A 16,685-nucleotide genomic window follows, 5' to 3' on the forward strand; every position below is an offset into this window, starting at 1 on the left:
GTAATAAGCCTTTGAATAAAACTTGATCACAATATAACTTTTAAAATTAAGATGTTTCATTTTGCAGTTAACACATCTCAATTCTAAATTAACAACTTTCTGTCTCCATAACACTTACAATAAATTTTTGCATAAAACTCGATAACAATATAATCTTGACAATTAATAAGTTCCATTTCACAATTAAAATGTTTCAATTTTAAATTAACAATTTTATGTCTCTATAACACACTTACATTAAGTCTTTGAATAAAATTTTATTATAAACCTTCAAAATTATATTGTTCTATTTCGTAGTTAACACATATCAATTTTAAATTAATAATTTTCTTTTTCTATAACACATTTACAAGATTAAAGTAGGAATATTAAATATAAAAACCAACCCACCGTTGTCTCCTTGATTGATTTTCTGACTTTGCAATATAGACGCCGAGTTTTACTCAATAAGAGCACTTACGCAATATGAAAATGATAAAAAATTCTGATATCTCTAAGCTTCTCGTTTCATAAAATTTTAGAATCTTTCTTTGGGTCCTGTGACCTCATTAAGGCTTTAACAAATGCGACAACTCAAATAAGAATTTGGGCTATTTAAATATCTTTTTAAGATATTTTTCCGAGTTAAAAATATTTATAAGCAATAAATGAAAAAAATAATGAAAGAGAATATATGATGGTTGAGAAAATGCAATAAGAGAGTGTGACAAAAAAGAGAAAACAATAATTAAGGACGAAAATAGAAAAAATATATTAAATATTGGGACAAATCTAAACTAAAGCTTATAACACTGCTTCCTAAATTTAAAGCTCATAGATAGAGATGGAGGGAGTATTTATTACAATAACCCTGAACCAGAAATTGTTCCATGCATGAATGATTTTCCTTTCATGTGAACATTTATTTTTTCAATAAAAGAAAAAAATGGAATGATTAGCGGAACGAACGCTTATATTTTAGCAATACAGATCTAATACTTAACACTGGCTGCCCCAGGTACCCCAATACCCCAGATTTTTTATGCCTCCATACCTCTCACCATCTTTTCCCCCCCTTTTCCGTTTTATCATTTTTCCTTTCCATTTTTTGTTTGTTATTAATTCCCTAAAATTATTCTAATTTGATGAACTATTTTATATTTATTTTTCATCTTGCCTGATAAAAGGAATGATATATAATTAAGATAAAAGGAAGGGTTAATCAACTTTTTAATCCTTGATATGAATGATATAATATAAACAGTGTCAAATTATAAAGAAAGAAGTTGACATAACTTATAACCAAAAAAAAAAAAAAAAACTGGTTTAGGAACTAAATTGATTGAGGTAATAATTCAAAGGTTAGTTAGTCGGACTGGGATCAACTAGAGATCAAACAAGTCATATTAAAATAATATAATTTAATTAAAAAAATAACAAAATATAACAACATTAATAATTACTAACAACAAAATACAAGAAAATATAATAATTGTTTGATTGTGCCAATAATAAAGTACAACGACATTGATAATTTTGATCTTTATTATTCATTTATAACTAAAATTAATAATTATTGATAGGAAAATCATCATTAAAATTTATTCAAATTAATAGTGACTGAGATATTAGGAGCTGAACAAGATAAAAAAAGAACAAATAGCAACATAATCATTCAAATCAGTTCATCATTGATTCATACCAGTTTTCAACAGTGCACCCTAGTGTAATCGGTTCGATACCAGTTCAATTCCTGCCCAGTTCAACAACCAAATCAAATCAAACCAAACTATTGACTAATTCACCAGTTTATTTTTGTCCTAAACATAAAATCTTAATTACTTTGCTTTGTAAATTTATATTTTTTTAGCTAAAGTATTTCTATTAAGAGTCAGTATAATCTTTGATCTCTTAAGTTGGTCCTCATTTTAGTTTTGGTTCCTCAAGTTTTGAATCATAGGTTTTGGTCCCTCAAAAAACAAAATGATTCAAGTTTTTATTGGATGATAGGAACCAATATTTTAAATCAAAAAAACTTGAAAACCAAAACCTATGATTTGAAACTTGAGAGACCAAAATCAAAATGAGGACAAATTTAATGAACCAAAAATTGTATTAACTTGTCTGTGAACTACATTTTTTTTTAGCCAAGCCTATTAGTTATATATACTAACGGGTTCTTAATCAAAGAATAGTTCTAATATATATGATTATAAAAGTAGTTTAGAAAAATAAAAACACATTTATTACTTATTTTAATTATTATATTAAAAACAGGAGATATTACTCTTTACGGCATTTGCGAGGAAGATGGGAAGTGGCTTGAGGGTCAATGAAAAAGGCAAAGTAGTGTACGAATACCTAAATAAAGAAGAGTCTTGCAGCTCCCTTCTGGATTACCATAACAGAGGTGAGGTAAGGGTGTTCAAAACCAGTCTGTCCTGGTCCAAGCTTTACTGAGACGGGACGAGGTTGTCCCATCTTGGTCTTTTTTTTTTTCATTTTTTATTATATTTATATAATACATGTTATCATTTTTTTTCATATTTTTTAAAGATTTGAGACTATTATATAGAACTATAGATCTATTTATTTAGAGCTTTTATATTTGCTGATGATTTGAAACTATTAATGATTAGAATTTCCAGTAAGTTTTGATTGTGTTAAAAGCTTTCAGGGTCAAGATGCAAAAATACCTATAACCTCATACCAAAGGTGCACCCATCACCATAGGAACGCGTTTCCCTGCTCAGCGGGAGATGAGCACCGATAGCTCATCTTCCACTCCGCACTGTTTATATAAAATAAGAAGCAATTTTCTTTTTATTTTAAGCTGAAAACTCTGTTTTAATTAGCTAATCTCATTCATCATTTTCCCTCCCCATCTCATATCCCTAAATCGTAAATTTCTTCCTCACCTGTTTTTGACTTTTAGCCCCTCCATAGCCTCCGGCATTGGCCTCTTCTAGTCGTTGACCTCACACACTTTGCAAATGTCTGAAATTCGACACCTTCTTTAATCACAAAGGATGGTAGAAAGTCAAACACCTCATTCTTCAATCTAAAATTTTTTTCTGCACTGAAATTTCAGCTTTTTTTTCAATTTTCAATGGGAGAAAGTTAAAAACTCCTTTCTCTCCAAAGTTGGCGCCGAGTGTGTCAATTATTGTCTCTCATGAGGGCTGAATGGTGCGACAAAAATTTTTCCTTAGAAAGTAGAAACAGAGCAGAGACAACGTCGTTTTTTAGTAAGTTTAAACACATCTCCTGCTTGTTTTAAATAAAACGATATGCAGTGAGAGATGAGCTATTAGTGCTCATCTCCCGCTGAGCAGGGAAACTGATTCCATCACCATAACCTTTTTTGAAGTGCAAAAGTACTTATAAACTTGCGAAATCAAAGCAAAAATGACACTGGGGTTAAATTTGACAAACAACCATTATTTTTTGTAGTGGGGCCACACTAATGTTATGAAAGTGTCAAAATGCCCTTAACGTAGGAAAACAAAAAAGGATGAAGGTGCATAAATACTTATACACTTTTAGTAAAAGTGCGCCAGATACCATATATTTTTTCACAAGTGTAAAAGTACCAATGACCATGCAAATAAATTGTTTCTTTTAGTTTTAGCGAAAAAAAGAACTCTATTAAATTTTATTATATTATTGTAATACTAATAATTTTATGGTTAATATATATCTTTGGTCTTCTCAATTTACATAAAGTTTTAATTTAGCTCCTTAAATTTACAAAGTGTATCTTTAATTCCTTTAGTGTCAACACCGTTGGTTTCATTAACAATCAAGGTTGATCTAGCAAATTTAAATGGTAACTTTGTAATTAAATATTAAAATATTAATCTTTAGTTTAAAATTTGTAAGTTGAAAAATATTTAAAATAAAACCTAATAAAGATGCAGTCTGATTTTTAACATCAACAATCATCTTTCAATATATAAAAATATTAATGGACTAAAAATAAACTTTATAATTTTAAGAGGTTAAAATAAAACTTGATGCAAATTTAGAGGTTCAAAAGTATAATAGTATGATACTTTTTTAAAAAAATGAAATAATCAATTTTTACACGTTAACGGGTACTTCAACAAAGTTATCGTTTAAATTCATTGAGTTAGTATTTTCTATTAATGAGACTAATGGTGTTAATATTTAGTAACTCAAAATATATTCTATATGTTTAAGAAACTAAGTTAAAACTTGATAAACTTAGAAGACTAAACGTAACAATAAAATTATTAGTATTATAATAGTATGATAAAATTTAATAAAGTTTTTTTTTGTTAAAACTGAAAGAATTAATTTATTTTCACTATCATTGGTACTTTTGCAGCTGTGGAAAAACATATGGTATTTAGTGTACTTTGACTAAAAGTTTATGAATATTTTTGCACCTTGTCTTTTTTCTTCTTCTTTTATTTAGGGGGATTTCAGTACTTTGATAATATTAGCATGGGCTCTACTATGAAAAATAATGATCATTAGTCAAATTTAGTGACGATGTCATTTTTGTTCTAATTTTACAAGTTTATGGGTATTTTTGCACCTCAAAAAAGGATACAGTGGTGGTTGCATTTTTGGTATAAATTTATGGGTATTTTTGCACCTTGACCCAAGCTTTTATTTAGAGTTTTTAATGACTATTATATGTAATATTTTGGGTTTTTATTTAAAGTGCCCAAAGAAAATTTAAAAAAAAAACAAAAAGATCTTTTTACGAGGGCTAAGCCCAAAAAACTACAATCAGAAAAAAAAAAAGATTTTATTGCAACAGGTCTAACAACTCAAAAAATATTAAAACAAAATCATATCAGGTAGGGGTGGAAACAGGCCAGGCAGCCTGTCAGGGGCCTACAGCCTGGCCTGTATTTGGCCTGGCCTAGCCTGGCCTGTTTTCCAAAAGAGACAAGCTCAGGCCTGTTTGAAGGGCTGTTTAAGTTAATAGGCCAGGCTTAGGCTCTCTAAAAGGCCTGTTAAGCCTGTTAGGCCGGCCTGAGCCTGTTAGAAACTTATAATTATAATATATAAAAAAATTAGTTAATGATATTGTTAATGTGTACTTTTAATTTATTTTTTAATTTTAATATATAGTTAATAGCTTAGTTTTTCCTTAGATTTTGAAGTTTAGTTGACAAGTAAAAATAAAAATATAATTTAAAATAAAAATATCAATAAATAATATGATCTTTAAATCTTAAAAATATAAATAAAATAGGAAAGAAAATTTTTGTTCCAAGAATGATAGATTAATTAACTTATGTATTATATTAATTAAATTATGATACTCTCTTTATTCATTGTAAAATTAATAGTTTTTTTTATTTATTTGTCTTAATTTTTTTGGTACTTAAACATAGTTTTGTCCCAAATTTTAACATATAATTTGAATTAGTTTTCAATAATATCCTTATAAATTGTAATTAAGATTTAAAACAGTACCTATGATACTAAAATTTAAATAAAAGACAAAACTAAAAAAATTAATTATTATATATACTTTTTTTATTTTAGCTTTTTTCTAAAAAAATATTGTAATTTGAATTTTTTTAAAAAACAGGCTTTTAACAGGCTTCAGGCCAGGCCAGGCCAGGCCTTTATACAGGCCAGGCTCAGGCTGAAAAATAAGCCTGTAACAGGCCACAGGCCAGGCTCAGGCCTATAGGCTACAAAACAGGCCTGGCCTGTTAAGAGTAAAACCTGGCCTGGCCTAGCCTGTTTCCACCCTTAATATCAGGGCGTCTCGGTCTTGTCCCGACTAGAGTCTAATCGGGACAATACTGGGATGTCTCGGTTCTAATCTGTCTTGTAAACAGCCCTAGACAGAGGATAAGACTAGGGGAAAGGAGAATTTATGGTGGAGAAAAAAAAACGTGAGAATGTGGAAATTTGCGCTTATAATTAGGGGTGGAAACAGGCCAGGCAGCCTGGCCTGTATTTGGCCTGGCCTAGCCTGGCCTGTTTTCCAAAAGAGACAAGCTCAGGCCTGTTTGAAGGCCTGTTTAAGTTAATAGGCCAGGCTTAGGCTCTCTAAAAGGCCTGTTAAGCCTGTTAGGCCGGCCTGAGCCTGTTAGAAACTTATGATTATAATATATAAAAAAATTAGTTAATGATATTGTTAATGTGTACTTTTAATTTATTTTTTAATTTTAATATATAGTTAATAGCTTAGTTTTTCCTTAGATTTTGAAGTTTAGTTGACAAGTAAAAATAAAAATATAATTTAAAATAAAAATATCAATAAATAATATGATCTTTAAATCTTAAAAATATAAATAAAATAGGAAAGAAAATTTTTGTTCCAAGAATGATAGATTAATTAACTTATGTATTATATTAATTAAATTATGATACTCTCTTTATTCATTGGAAAAAAAAGAAGTAATTTTTTCGTTCCGCTTCTGAAGCGCTACCTAATCATTAGGTAGCACTGATATATGTAGCGCTTGATAAATGCTACCTATTAGAAATTTTAAGCGCTAGCGCTCAACTTTTATGCAGCAGTAAATGGACTCAAAATAAACTTTATAATTTTAAGAGGTTAAAATAAAACTTGATGCAAATTTAGAGATTCAAAAGTATAATAGTATAATACTTTTTTCAAAAAGTCAAATAATCAATTCTTACACGTTCATGGGTACTTCAACAAAGTTACCATTTAAATTCATTGAGTTAGTATTTTCTATTAATGAGACTAATGGTGTTAACATTTAGTAACTCAAAATATACTTTATATATTTAAGAAACTAAGAGAACTAAACGTATAAGCTAACAATAAAATTATTAGTATTATAATAGTATGATAAAATTTAATAGAGTTTTTTTGTTTTGCTAAAACTGAAAGAATTAATTTATTTTCACTATCATTGGTACTTTTATGCAAAAACATATGGTATTTAGTGTACTTTGACTAAAAGCTTATGGCGATGTCATTTTTGCTATAATTTTATAAGTTTATGGGTATTTCTGTACCTCAAAAAAGTTATGGTGGTGGTTGCACTCTTGGTATAAATTTATGGGTATTTTTGCACCTTGACCCAAACTTTTATTTAGAGTTTTTAATGACTATTATATATAATATTTTGGGTTTTTGTGTAAGGGTGCCCAAAGAAAATTTAAAAAAAAAAAGATGTTTTTACAAGGGCTAAGCCCAAAAAACTACAATTAGAAAAAAAATCAGATTTTATTGCAATAGGTCTAATAACTCAAAAGACATTAAAACAAAATCACATCGAGATGTCTCAGTCCCGTCCCAACCAAAATCAGGACAACACCAGGATGGAATGAGACATAGGATAGTTTTTCTATTCCGTTACTGTTCATCAGGAAAAAATCAGGATGAACCAGTCTCGATTTATCCCATAAATAGCCCTAGACAAAGGACAAGACTAGGGGAAAGGAGAATTTATGGAGGAGGAAAAAAACGTGAGAATGTGGAAATTTGAAAATCATAAAAGTTTTCCACTCACGTCTTCCATTTCAGAAGTTCAAACACTGTCCCCACCAATATTGAATTTTCATTGCAGGTGGGTGGATTTCTTCATATTCCATTTTATTTTCTACTTCATTGATTTTCAATCAATGTTGGCATCGCCTGCCATTTTGTCCCAATCAGAACAATGAGGAACATATTCCAGCCATGATGAGCTTACTTGGAAGCCACGTGAGTATATTTTTCATAGTGTCAACAACCCTTTGTGCCATGTAGGATGAGTCATGTGTAAGAACGGTTACTTTATTAAGCGAGATAGAAATTAAAGAGAGTTTTAACCCAGTTAAAAATTCAAGAATCAAGTTATACCGAGTCATAATTAAAAGACTGAGTTACTAAGTTAAAAGTTGAATGACTAAAAGATTAATTTTTTTTCAGATTTTTTTAACTTTTAAAGTGACTTTTGACCCAAAAAAATCAGCAGCCTTCAAATCCATATCAAAAGTATTTTTTCATTCGACTACCTTTTTTTTTTTTTAATCCCAAGTGGCTTTTGAGGCTGTCCGGAACAATCCCAATAATTCCCAAACAAGCTCTTAGATTAACTTAAAATAAATGTTTTTTAACATTAGTTTTTTCAGTACAAACTGCTCTGATCCGCTCAGACAGGGTGAGAATTACGATTAAATTAAGATGAATTGGTGATAATATAATTAAGAATTTCTTAACTTTCACGGCGGCCAAAAATAAAATATCGAACAGGACTACCGAGTGATTGACTAATGATTATGATAAGCAACAGACTAGCTACGTACAGTCATAGACGAGCGAATTCGGCTTTTTTACTAATATACTGCAATAAAACATATTACCAAAATCCTGAAAATTATTTGGGAAAACCATATTGGAGGTACCTGTACTTTTTTTCAATTTTCAATTTGGTACCTATGTGTTTTTTGTTCTTAACTAAATATTTATTTTTTCTTTATTAACATCATTAATCCTTATGTAGAGACTAAAAATATCAATAGAACAAAGTTATAAGAGCTAATCTTGCTAAAAAGATAAAATTAAATGTTTAATTAAAGGGAAAAAACACATAGGTACCAAATTAAAAATAAAAAGAAAGTATAGGTACCTTCAATATGGTTTTCCCAAATTATTTACCAGAATACTATACTTAAAATCGTTCATGTAATGCGAAGATAAATTTTACCTTTGCTATTTGTCCTATTGTCCTAACAAGTCTAACACATAAATTATTTTGAATAAAAAAGTAAACTTCATCACGCATAGATCGACTTTGCCTTCCTCTCTCCTCTCTCTTCTCTCCTGCCACCGCATCAAACGGAATATTTGAAAAATTGATGAGTAAGAAATAGTTTGAAAAAACACACGGTGATGGCTATTTGGGGGAGGAAAAAAATGATTGATAGAGTTAATGTACAAATTATGGGATGGAGTAAAATAGGAAAATCAAGTATACATTCAGTTAATTCTTAATGTAAGATCTATTTATCTAATTTAAATAAATTAAAGAAACTAAATTAATTACTTGATTATGAATATGAAAAATAAGATAGATAAATGACTTACACTTAGGATCAAAATTTACCCTCAGACTAAGTCCTACATTCAGGACAGGAGGAGTATATATACTCCTGAGGGTAAGTCATTTATTATCTTATTTCTCATATTCATAATCAAGTAATTAATTTAGTTTCTTTAATTTATTTAAATTAGATAAATAGATTTTACATTAAGAATTAACTGAGTGTATGCTTGATTTTCCTATTTTACTCCATCCCATAATTTGTATATTAACTCTATCAATCATTTTTTTCCTCCCCCAAATAGCCATCACCGTGTGTTTTTTCAAACTATTCCTTACTCATCAATTTTTCAAATATTCCGTTTGATGCGGTGGCAGGAGAGAAGAGAGAGGAGAGGGGAAGGCAAAGTGGCAGGAGAGAAGAGAGAGGAGAGGGGAAGGCAAAGTCGATCTATACGTGATGAAGTTTACTTTTTTTATTCAAAATAATGTATGTGTTAGACTTGTTAGGACAATGGGACAAATAGCAAAGGTAAAATTCATTTTCGCATGAACGACTTCCTTACAATCTTAAACTCGTTCTTTACATGAACGATTTTAAGTATAGTATTCTGGTAAATAAGCAGTATATTAGTAAAAAAGCCAGCGAATTCTGAGTATTTGTGGTTTAGATATCTCGACCAAGCATAAAATTATAGATGATTACACTACTGTTTAATTTTGGGTAGTTGATTTGCAAAGAAAGGCTAAACAAAGACTGATTTATACGCCCTTTTTTTTCTATAAGATCCAAATAATTAAATTATGTAAATTAAAAAGCTAGTTAAAAGTGATTAAATGTAATAATATGTAAGAAAAAAATGTAACTTATTTTTCAAAAGCCCACTTATCTGTGAAAAAGGTAGATGTGATAGTACAGGTTGAAACCCCTGCACTGTCAAAATCACAACCTCGCGGGTAATTGGTATTCAATTTTTTTTTCAATTTTATCAATTATTATAATTATATTACTATATTTTATATCCTATATAAAATTTTGAAAAAAAAAACTTATATCATGTTTTCAATCATTATGATAATTCACCTGTACTGTCAAACTCATTATTATCACAGCTTTTTTTTTAAAAAAAAAACCAGTATTGCCTAATCTTAAGCCACCATCATTGTCAATGGTCCCGTATTCCCTGCCCTTTAAAAATATCAATGGGAGAGATAAGCGAAATAGGAAAGATACGATACGGTAAACCTGACTCCTGGGGACCAAAAACAGTAATAATTGACTGACTTGTTTGTGCGAAAAATATTCAGACGTGGGTGATTAATAAAGGAATCAATTATGAAGTCACACTCCTGTGATGAATTGTGATCGATCCGTTGAAGCGTTTTATTGATTGGCCTCCTGCCTGATTCCCTCAATAAGCCATGGCTTCTTCTTCTTCTGGTTCTTCCTGGACTTACGACTTGTTCTTGAGTTTTAGAGGCGAAGACACCCGTGACGGTTTTACTTCTGAGCTTTATAGCGCTCTAGGGCGGTCAGGGATCCATGCTTTCATGGACGATGAAGGAGTTGAGAGGGGAGAAGAGATCTCTGCCTCACTATTGCAAGCAATTGAACGATCACGAATTGCGTTGGTAATTTTGTCTCCAGATTATGCATCTTCCAGATGGTGTCTGGATGAACTGGTGAACATAATGGAGTGTCGAAGATCTGCAGCTCAGGTGGTTATTCCCATATTCTATAACACAGATCCGTCTCATGTTCGTAAACAGACAGGTACATATGGTGGAGCGATGAAACGACACGAGCAAAGGTTGGGAGGGGGCGGTGATCGCCGGGTGCTGCGGTGGAGGCAGGCACTCACGGAAATCAGCAACCTTTCCGGGTTTGATTCCGGAACATTTCGGTAACGAATTCCAAACCAGCTCTCATTAAAGACAAAAAAAAAAAAAAGGAAAGAAAAGGAAATTACGATGTGTCAAACTCAGAATGCTTCCATAATTTTATTTTAAGGTTAATATAATTTTTTTGTCTCTCGACTTCTTCAAATTTCAAATAACAGGTTTTAATTTCTCAAAAGGTAAAATAGTCTATTTTTTTTTAAAAAAATTTAAACCCATTTTGTATAATTTATTTTTATTTTAGAGTAACTTTGTGTGAGCTTTAAAAGTTATATCTATAAATTCATCGCATGGTTGAAAATGTTTTGAGTAATTATTATACTTGCGTTTTCTGTTCTGCTCTTGGCCTTCTTTTGAAGCCTCCTCCTGTCCGGCTCCAATAGCTTCCTTGTGCCCTTGGCCTTCTTTTGAAGCCTTCTCCTGTTCGGGTCCAGAAATTAATGCCCCCGATTTATCCTACACTTGAAAGTTTTCCTGTGATGCATATACATATTTAATGGCTAAATTGGTCCATCTCTTATCCTTAATGGCCCGCTAAAATTCTTCCTGTTTAAAAGCAAGTCTTGTCGGTTCTATTTCTGATAATGATGCTATTTATGTGGCTGATTGTATTGTTTCACGGACATTTATTAATGACAGGTCTGAAGTTGAGCTGATTGATACCATTGTGAAGGATGTTTTAGAGAAAGTAGATGCTGGACAATTGTTTGTTGCTGAGCATCCAGTGGGAATAGAGTCTCGAGTTCAGCAACTGGCAAGTAAATTGTCAAAAAAGAGATTTAGAAAAGTTCATATTATCGGCCTCTGGGGGATGGGAGGCGTTGGTAAAACTACTGTTGCCAAAGCCTTTTACAATACAATTGGTCATACGTTTAGAAGAGCAAGAAGTTTTCTTGCGAAGATAAGAGAAAATTCAAAGCATTCTAATGACGTAGTTAATTTGCAAAAGCAACTCATTTCTGATATCATTAATACAGAAGTTTTCAAGGTACCTAATATTGATAGAGGGAAAAGAATAATTCAAGAAAGATTTCCCAACATAAAAGCATTTGTTGTATTGGATGATGTGGATAGTGTCAATCAGCTGAATACATTATGTGGAAGTCTTGAATGGTTTTGTCCTGAGAGTATAATAGTCATAACAACTAGAGATCTCCATCTGCTTAGTGTCATTAGAGCTGACTACAAGTATAGAATGAGAACGATGGATGAAATTGAGTCACTCGAGCTTTTTAGTTGGCATGCTTTTAAGCAAGAAGCTCCCCTTGAAAACTTCATAGAACTTTCTAAAAATGTAGTTGCTTACTGTGGTGGACTTCCTCTAGCTCTTGAAGTGCTTGGTTCTTATTTGTTTGACAGAAAAATTGAAGAATGGGAGGATGTCTTGTCCAAATTAGAAAGGATTCCGAATGATGAGATACAAGCAAAGTTAAAAATAAGTTTTGATGGTTTAAAGGATGATATGGAGAAGAATATATTTCTTGATATTTGTTGCTTCTTTTTCAATAAGGATAGAAACTATGCCACGCACATATTAAATGGATGTGGATTTAATGCAAAAATAGGTATAACAACTCTCATTGAGCGAAGCCTGATAAATGTTAATAGGAACAACAACAAGCTTGAAATGCATGACTTATTACGTGATATGGGAAGAGAAATCATTTGTGGAAACCCACGAAAGGACCCTGAGGATCGCAGTAGATTGTGGTTTCAAGAGGATGTAACTGAAGTGTTAATGCAAAATACAGTAAGAATTTCTTTCATGTCTTATTTTCTTTTGCAGGCTTTGATGTCAAAGAATATACATTCGTTTTTCCACCAAAGTTATGTAGTTTCTTCTTTTTTGTTGCTCCAACTTACGAGTTTCATACCCTTTTCTTAAAATTTTTATGGTAATGGGACTTCAATTCTTTCCGTAACATTTTTACATATGTTTTAACAGGGAACAAAAGTTATTGAGGGCATATCCCTGAAAAAGCCCCATGAAGTGTGTGAGATTGATTCTGAGGCATTCAAGGCAATGAGAAAACTCAGATTGCTCCAACTAGAGTATGTAAATCTTGAAGGAGATTATAGGCATCTTTCAAATAAGCTAAGGTGGCTTTGTTGGCGTGGATTTCCTTTAAAATCCATACCTGACAGCTTGTACCAGAAAAACTTAGTTGCTATTGACTTTAGATACAGCAAGCTCAGGCTAGTTTGGAAGAAACCCCAAGTATCAATTTGTCCTTCCCCCCTTTTTAAATGCTTTAAGCTGTCAATATTATAATTTGGCTAATTTTTCACATGGAACTTCATTTTTGCAGTTGTTGCAGTGTTTGACAATTCTCATTCTAAGCCATTCACCTCACTTGAGACAAACTCCTGATTTTACAAACCTACCAAACCTTGAAAAGTTAGTACTGAAAGATTGTCCGAGCCTAGTGTTAATTCACCAGAGCATTGGAGATCTGAAAAAAATTATTTTGGTAAATCTAAAAGACTGCAAATGCCTGAGGATTCTTCCTAGAAGCATCTACAAGTTGAAATCATTAAAAACTCTCATTCTTTCTGGTTGTTCATTGATTGACCATTTAGAAGAAGATATTGAGCAGATGGAATCCATGACAGTACTAAAGGCAGATCATACTGCCATAACAGTAATACCCAAGTCATTAGCAAGATTGGAAGCACTTAAGCATGGATATGTATCTTTCCTAGGCCTTGAAGGAAGAGCACGAGATGTATTTCCTTCTCTCATATGGTCTTGGATGTCACCCGCCGATATTCCCCAGTCCAGCAGTGAAGAATTTTTGCTGAGCATGTCATCTCTAGTTTTTTCTGTCATACAGAATGGCAGATTTCATGGCCTATCTCCATTTTTGGGCGATCTTGCCAAGCTTCGAGGTGTGTGGGAAGAATGCCGATCACAGTCTCGATTCGATGGAGAAATGGCGAGACTTTTGGATGCCTTGTATGGGACAAACTTCATGGAATTGGAATCCACACCAAGCAGATCCGTGGAAGCTTCTACATCATTTGACGGTCATGATCAAGTTCAGAATGCAACATCGGTAGATTCCCTCAATTCTCTTTTAATTCAAATGGCAGGGAGCTGCAAAGTAGACTTATTGAAAGACAAAATACTACAGGTTTGTCTCTGTTTTCTTTTCTACCACCATCATGTTTGGAAACATTGGTTTTCTGGAGTACCAGACTCATATCAATATTGCATGCATGAGAAATCCATAGTTTCATTAACAAACAGTGATTACCTTACGGATGCAATATTGCTTCCCACAAGTCTAATGAGCATGTTATAATGAAGGGAGTCGTATTTTATTTTCCCTTTTCCGGGCCACATTGTTGTTTTTATAAGTACTTAAATATGAGCTTTTGATTCCTGTGTTGATGCCATCAATAGGGATGGAATGCTGGCGGGTGGAATGATTCTAACCTACCTGGTGATCAGTATCCCGACTGGTTTATCTACAAGGGCGAAGGACGCTCAGTAAATTTTAAGGCACCTCAAGTCATAGGTTGTCACTTGAAAGCGATGCTTCTGAATGTTGTGTATTCTTCTTCCATGGATAACACAAGGCCTGAATTTCTCATAAATGTTCTGATAATTAACTACACGAAGGCTTATGTTAAACAATGTAAGGGAGACTCGGCAACTTTCCATGAAGATGCAAAATGGCAAAGTATCATTTCAAGAGTTCAACCTGGTGATCAAGTGGAGCTTATTTTAAGTATTGGGCCTCAATTCCCTGTGAAGAAGATTGCAGCATACCTGATCTATGATGGTTCTAAGCGTCGCAGGTTATTGAAATAATTGTCGCAAAAACTGATTTCGGTTTGTAATATAGCCTCAGTATTTCTGATGCAGCGGCAACTTTTAGATATGGAAAATGACAATTACGACCTTCTTAGGCAAGATAATGATACTTGAGGACCCAAATTTAAAGCTGCCAATTGCTACAGACTTGAAACAAGATTTTTACAAGTCAACTAGAGCTTTCTGGTTCATAGAATTTTCCCAATTAATATATGACCTTGGCATTTAATTGGCATTTTCAAGTTCTAGGGTTATTATCTGTCATTATTCTGCAAAACTTGACACTAACTCTCCTTTTGCTCTTTAAAATCTATCGTTACATGTTGGACGATAGAGAGTGTCCGACTGTTTGGTACGAAGAGTCTTGGATGGTGAGCTAGACTGTCAAAAGATTATTGTTGTTTTTAAGTTTTTTTTCCCCAGTAAAAAGCGTTCCATTCCGACAATGTTATGTGAGGACCATTTTTCTTAATTAATTACAATGTAAATGTTGGGAGTCCAGATTCTTTAATTTTCAGTGAAACCAATTTGAAGTCTTTGTTTTCACCATGAACATGGAAAATAAAAACAGAGTAATTCTTTAAGAAAAGTCAGCTTCCTAAAACTGCAAGTGATAAGCCATAAAACTCAAGAAACATGTTTCTGAACAAGACTTATCATCTTCAAAGCAGGTTTTTCAGAAAACAGAGTAGAATAAGAAACCTTGACCTTGCATCACAAATTCCAAATAATTTTCAGTTTAAATGCAAATATAGTTTTTATATGCTGACTTGTGAAACAGCCTCCCAGAATAACAATCTCAAATAACAGTCAGATTGATTCTGTAATCTGCACGTACTGTGTGAGGACTAAGGATCTCGTGCAATGCATCCATTAAGATACAAGGACTTTTGATTGCTATCAGGAAAATTGACAAACAATTCCCTAAATCATAACTGGGAACATGGTTATCTCTGAAATTCAACTAGCATATAAAGAAAATAAAATTGTGGAGATAACAAATTCAACTATTGAATTTCTGCTTACAAAAATTATTTCCACCTAGTGATGCCAGTTGATAAGGTCGTACAAAAATCACTGTTGAAGCTTTGATGGATGAAGGAAAGTGGTAGCTTCATATATTGGGGGCCCTGTCAAGACGATAAGACAATGATGCAGGTGTCCTTATTTAGTCGTAAAAAAAGGAACCTAAGTTTATATTTGAAGATTATAATCAAACAATAAATAAAATTCCACTTTGGTCCTCCTGGATAACTCCTATATCAGATAACTTCCTTAGTGACTTCATGTTTCACTGTACTACTCCGACAGGTTGACTTTATTTCAACATTTGTTCTGCAAAAATTTACACAGAACACTGAAAGGATAATAATAAAACAAATACTGCACCTAGGAATGGCCCGTACATAACAAGATCACAAAGATAGATAGATAGATAGATACGTATGGCGTTTACTCTCTGCTTCAGTTTCTGATGGATCACAAAGGCAGCCGTAGCTATAATTAAAGTACTGCTGTTCTATTTGTTCCTTCCGCTCAAATGTAAATGTAGATCATAGCATGAGTTTATGTAAATTACTTAAAGTGTATCTTAATATCCTTTAGCAATGTAAATTAAAAATTTACTAACAAATTGTTGGTTGAGATAATAAGTGGTCTCACCCTTATAAGGAGAAGAACACAAGTTCGAATTTTGAAAAATGCATTTGTTAGGAGATCTTTAACTTTAATGCTTCTGACTTGACAGAGATTAGTCTCAAATCCAAGTGACTTAAGTATACTCTTGAGTTACACAAAACAGAATAAAATAAAAATTTGAAGTGAATGCCTGACTACCTATCATATCATCCTCCTAGCTGGTAAATTTTTCTTTGTTGTATGATGTCTCTACTCATGCAATGTGATGGGGGCACGATTTAGTTGCCGTAGAAAGGAATTCGATAATTCATCAGCTTTGGTTGATTGGTAAATTGACGAGGAAGACTTCA

The 16,685-nt window shown here is 32.3% G+C and overlaps 2 protein-coding genes across 2 annotated transcripts; both read left to right on the forward strand.

Annotated features, from left to right (window-relative positions):
• Window positions 1-10,400: 10,400 nt before the first annotated feature.
• On the forward strand, window positions 10,401-13,172 carry LOC114723361 (TMV resistance protein N-like). Its single transcript, XM_028909556.1, has 3 exons — window positions 10,401-10,882; window positions 11,517-12,627; window positions 12,823-13,172. Exons 1-3 carry the CDS (start codon window positions 10,401-10,403, stop codon window positions 13,147-13,149), a joined length of 1,920 nt encoding a protein of 639 aa, XP_028765389.1. The 3' UTR covers window positions 13,150-13,172.
• On the forward strand, window positions 12,032-14,232 carry LOC114723372 (uncharacterized). The gene is made up of 2 exons (XM_028909564.1): window positions 12,032-12,043; window positions 13,378-14,232. The coding sequence occupies exon 2, from the start codon at window positions 13,475-13,477 to the stop codon at window positions 14,180-14,182; it is 708 nt and encodes a 235-aa protein (XP_028765397.1). The 5' UTR covers window positions 12,032-12,043; window positions 13,378-13,474; the 3' UTR covers window positions 14,183-14,232.
• Window positions 14,233-16,685: the final 2,453 nt, after the last annotated feature.

The sequence above is a fragment of the Neltuma alba genome, unplaced genomic scaffold (assembly GCF_004799145.2).
Source record: "Neltuma alba isolate B1F8T4 unplaced genomic scaffold, ASM479914v2 tig00012135_pilon, whole genome shotgun sequence".
NCBI classification, from domain to species: Eukaryota; Viridiplantae; Streptophyta; class Magnoliopsida; order Fabales; family Fabaceae; genus Neltuma; species Neltuma alba.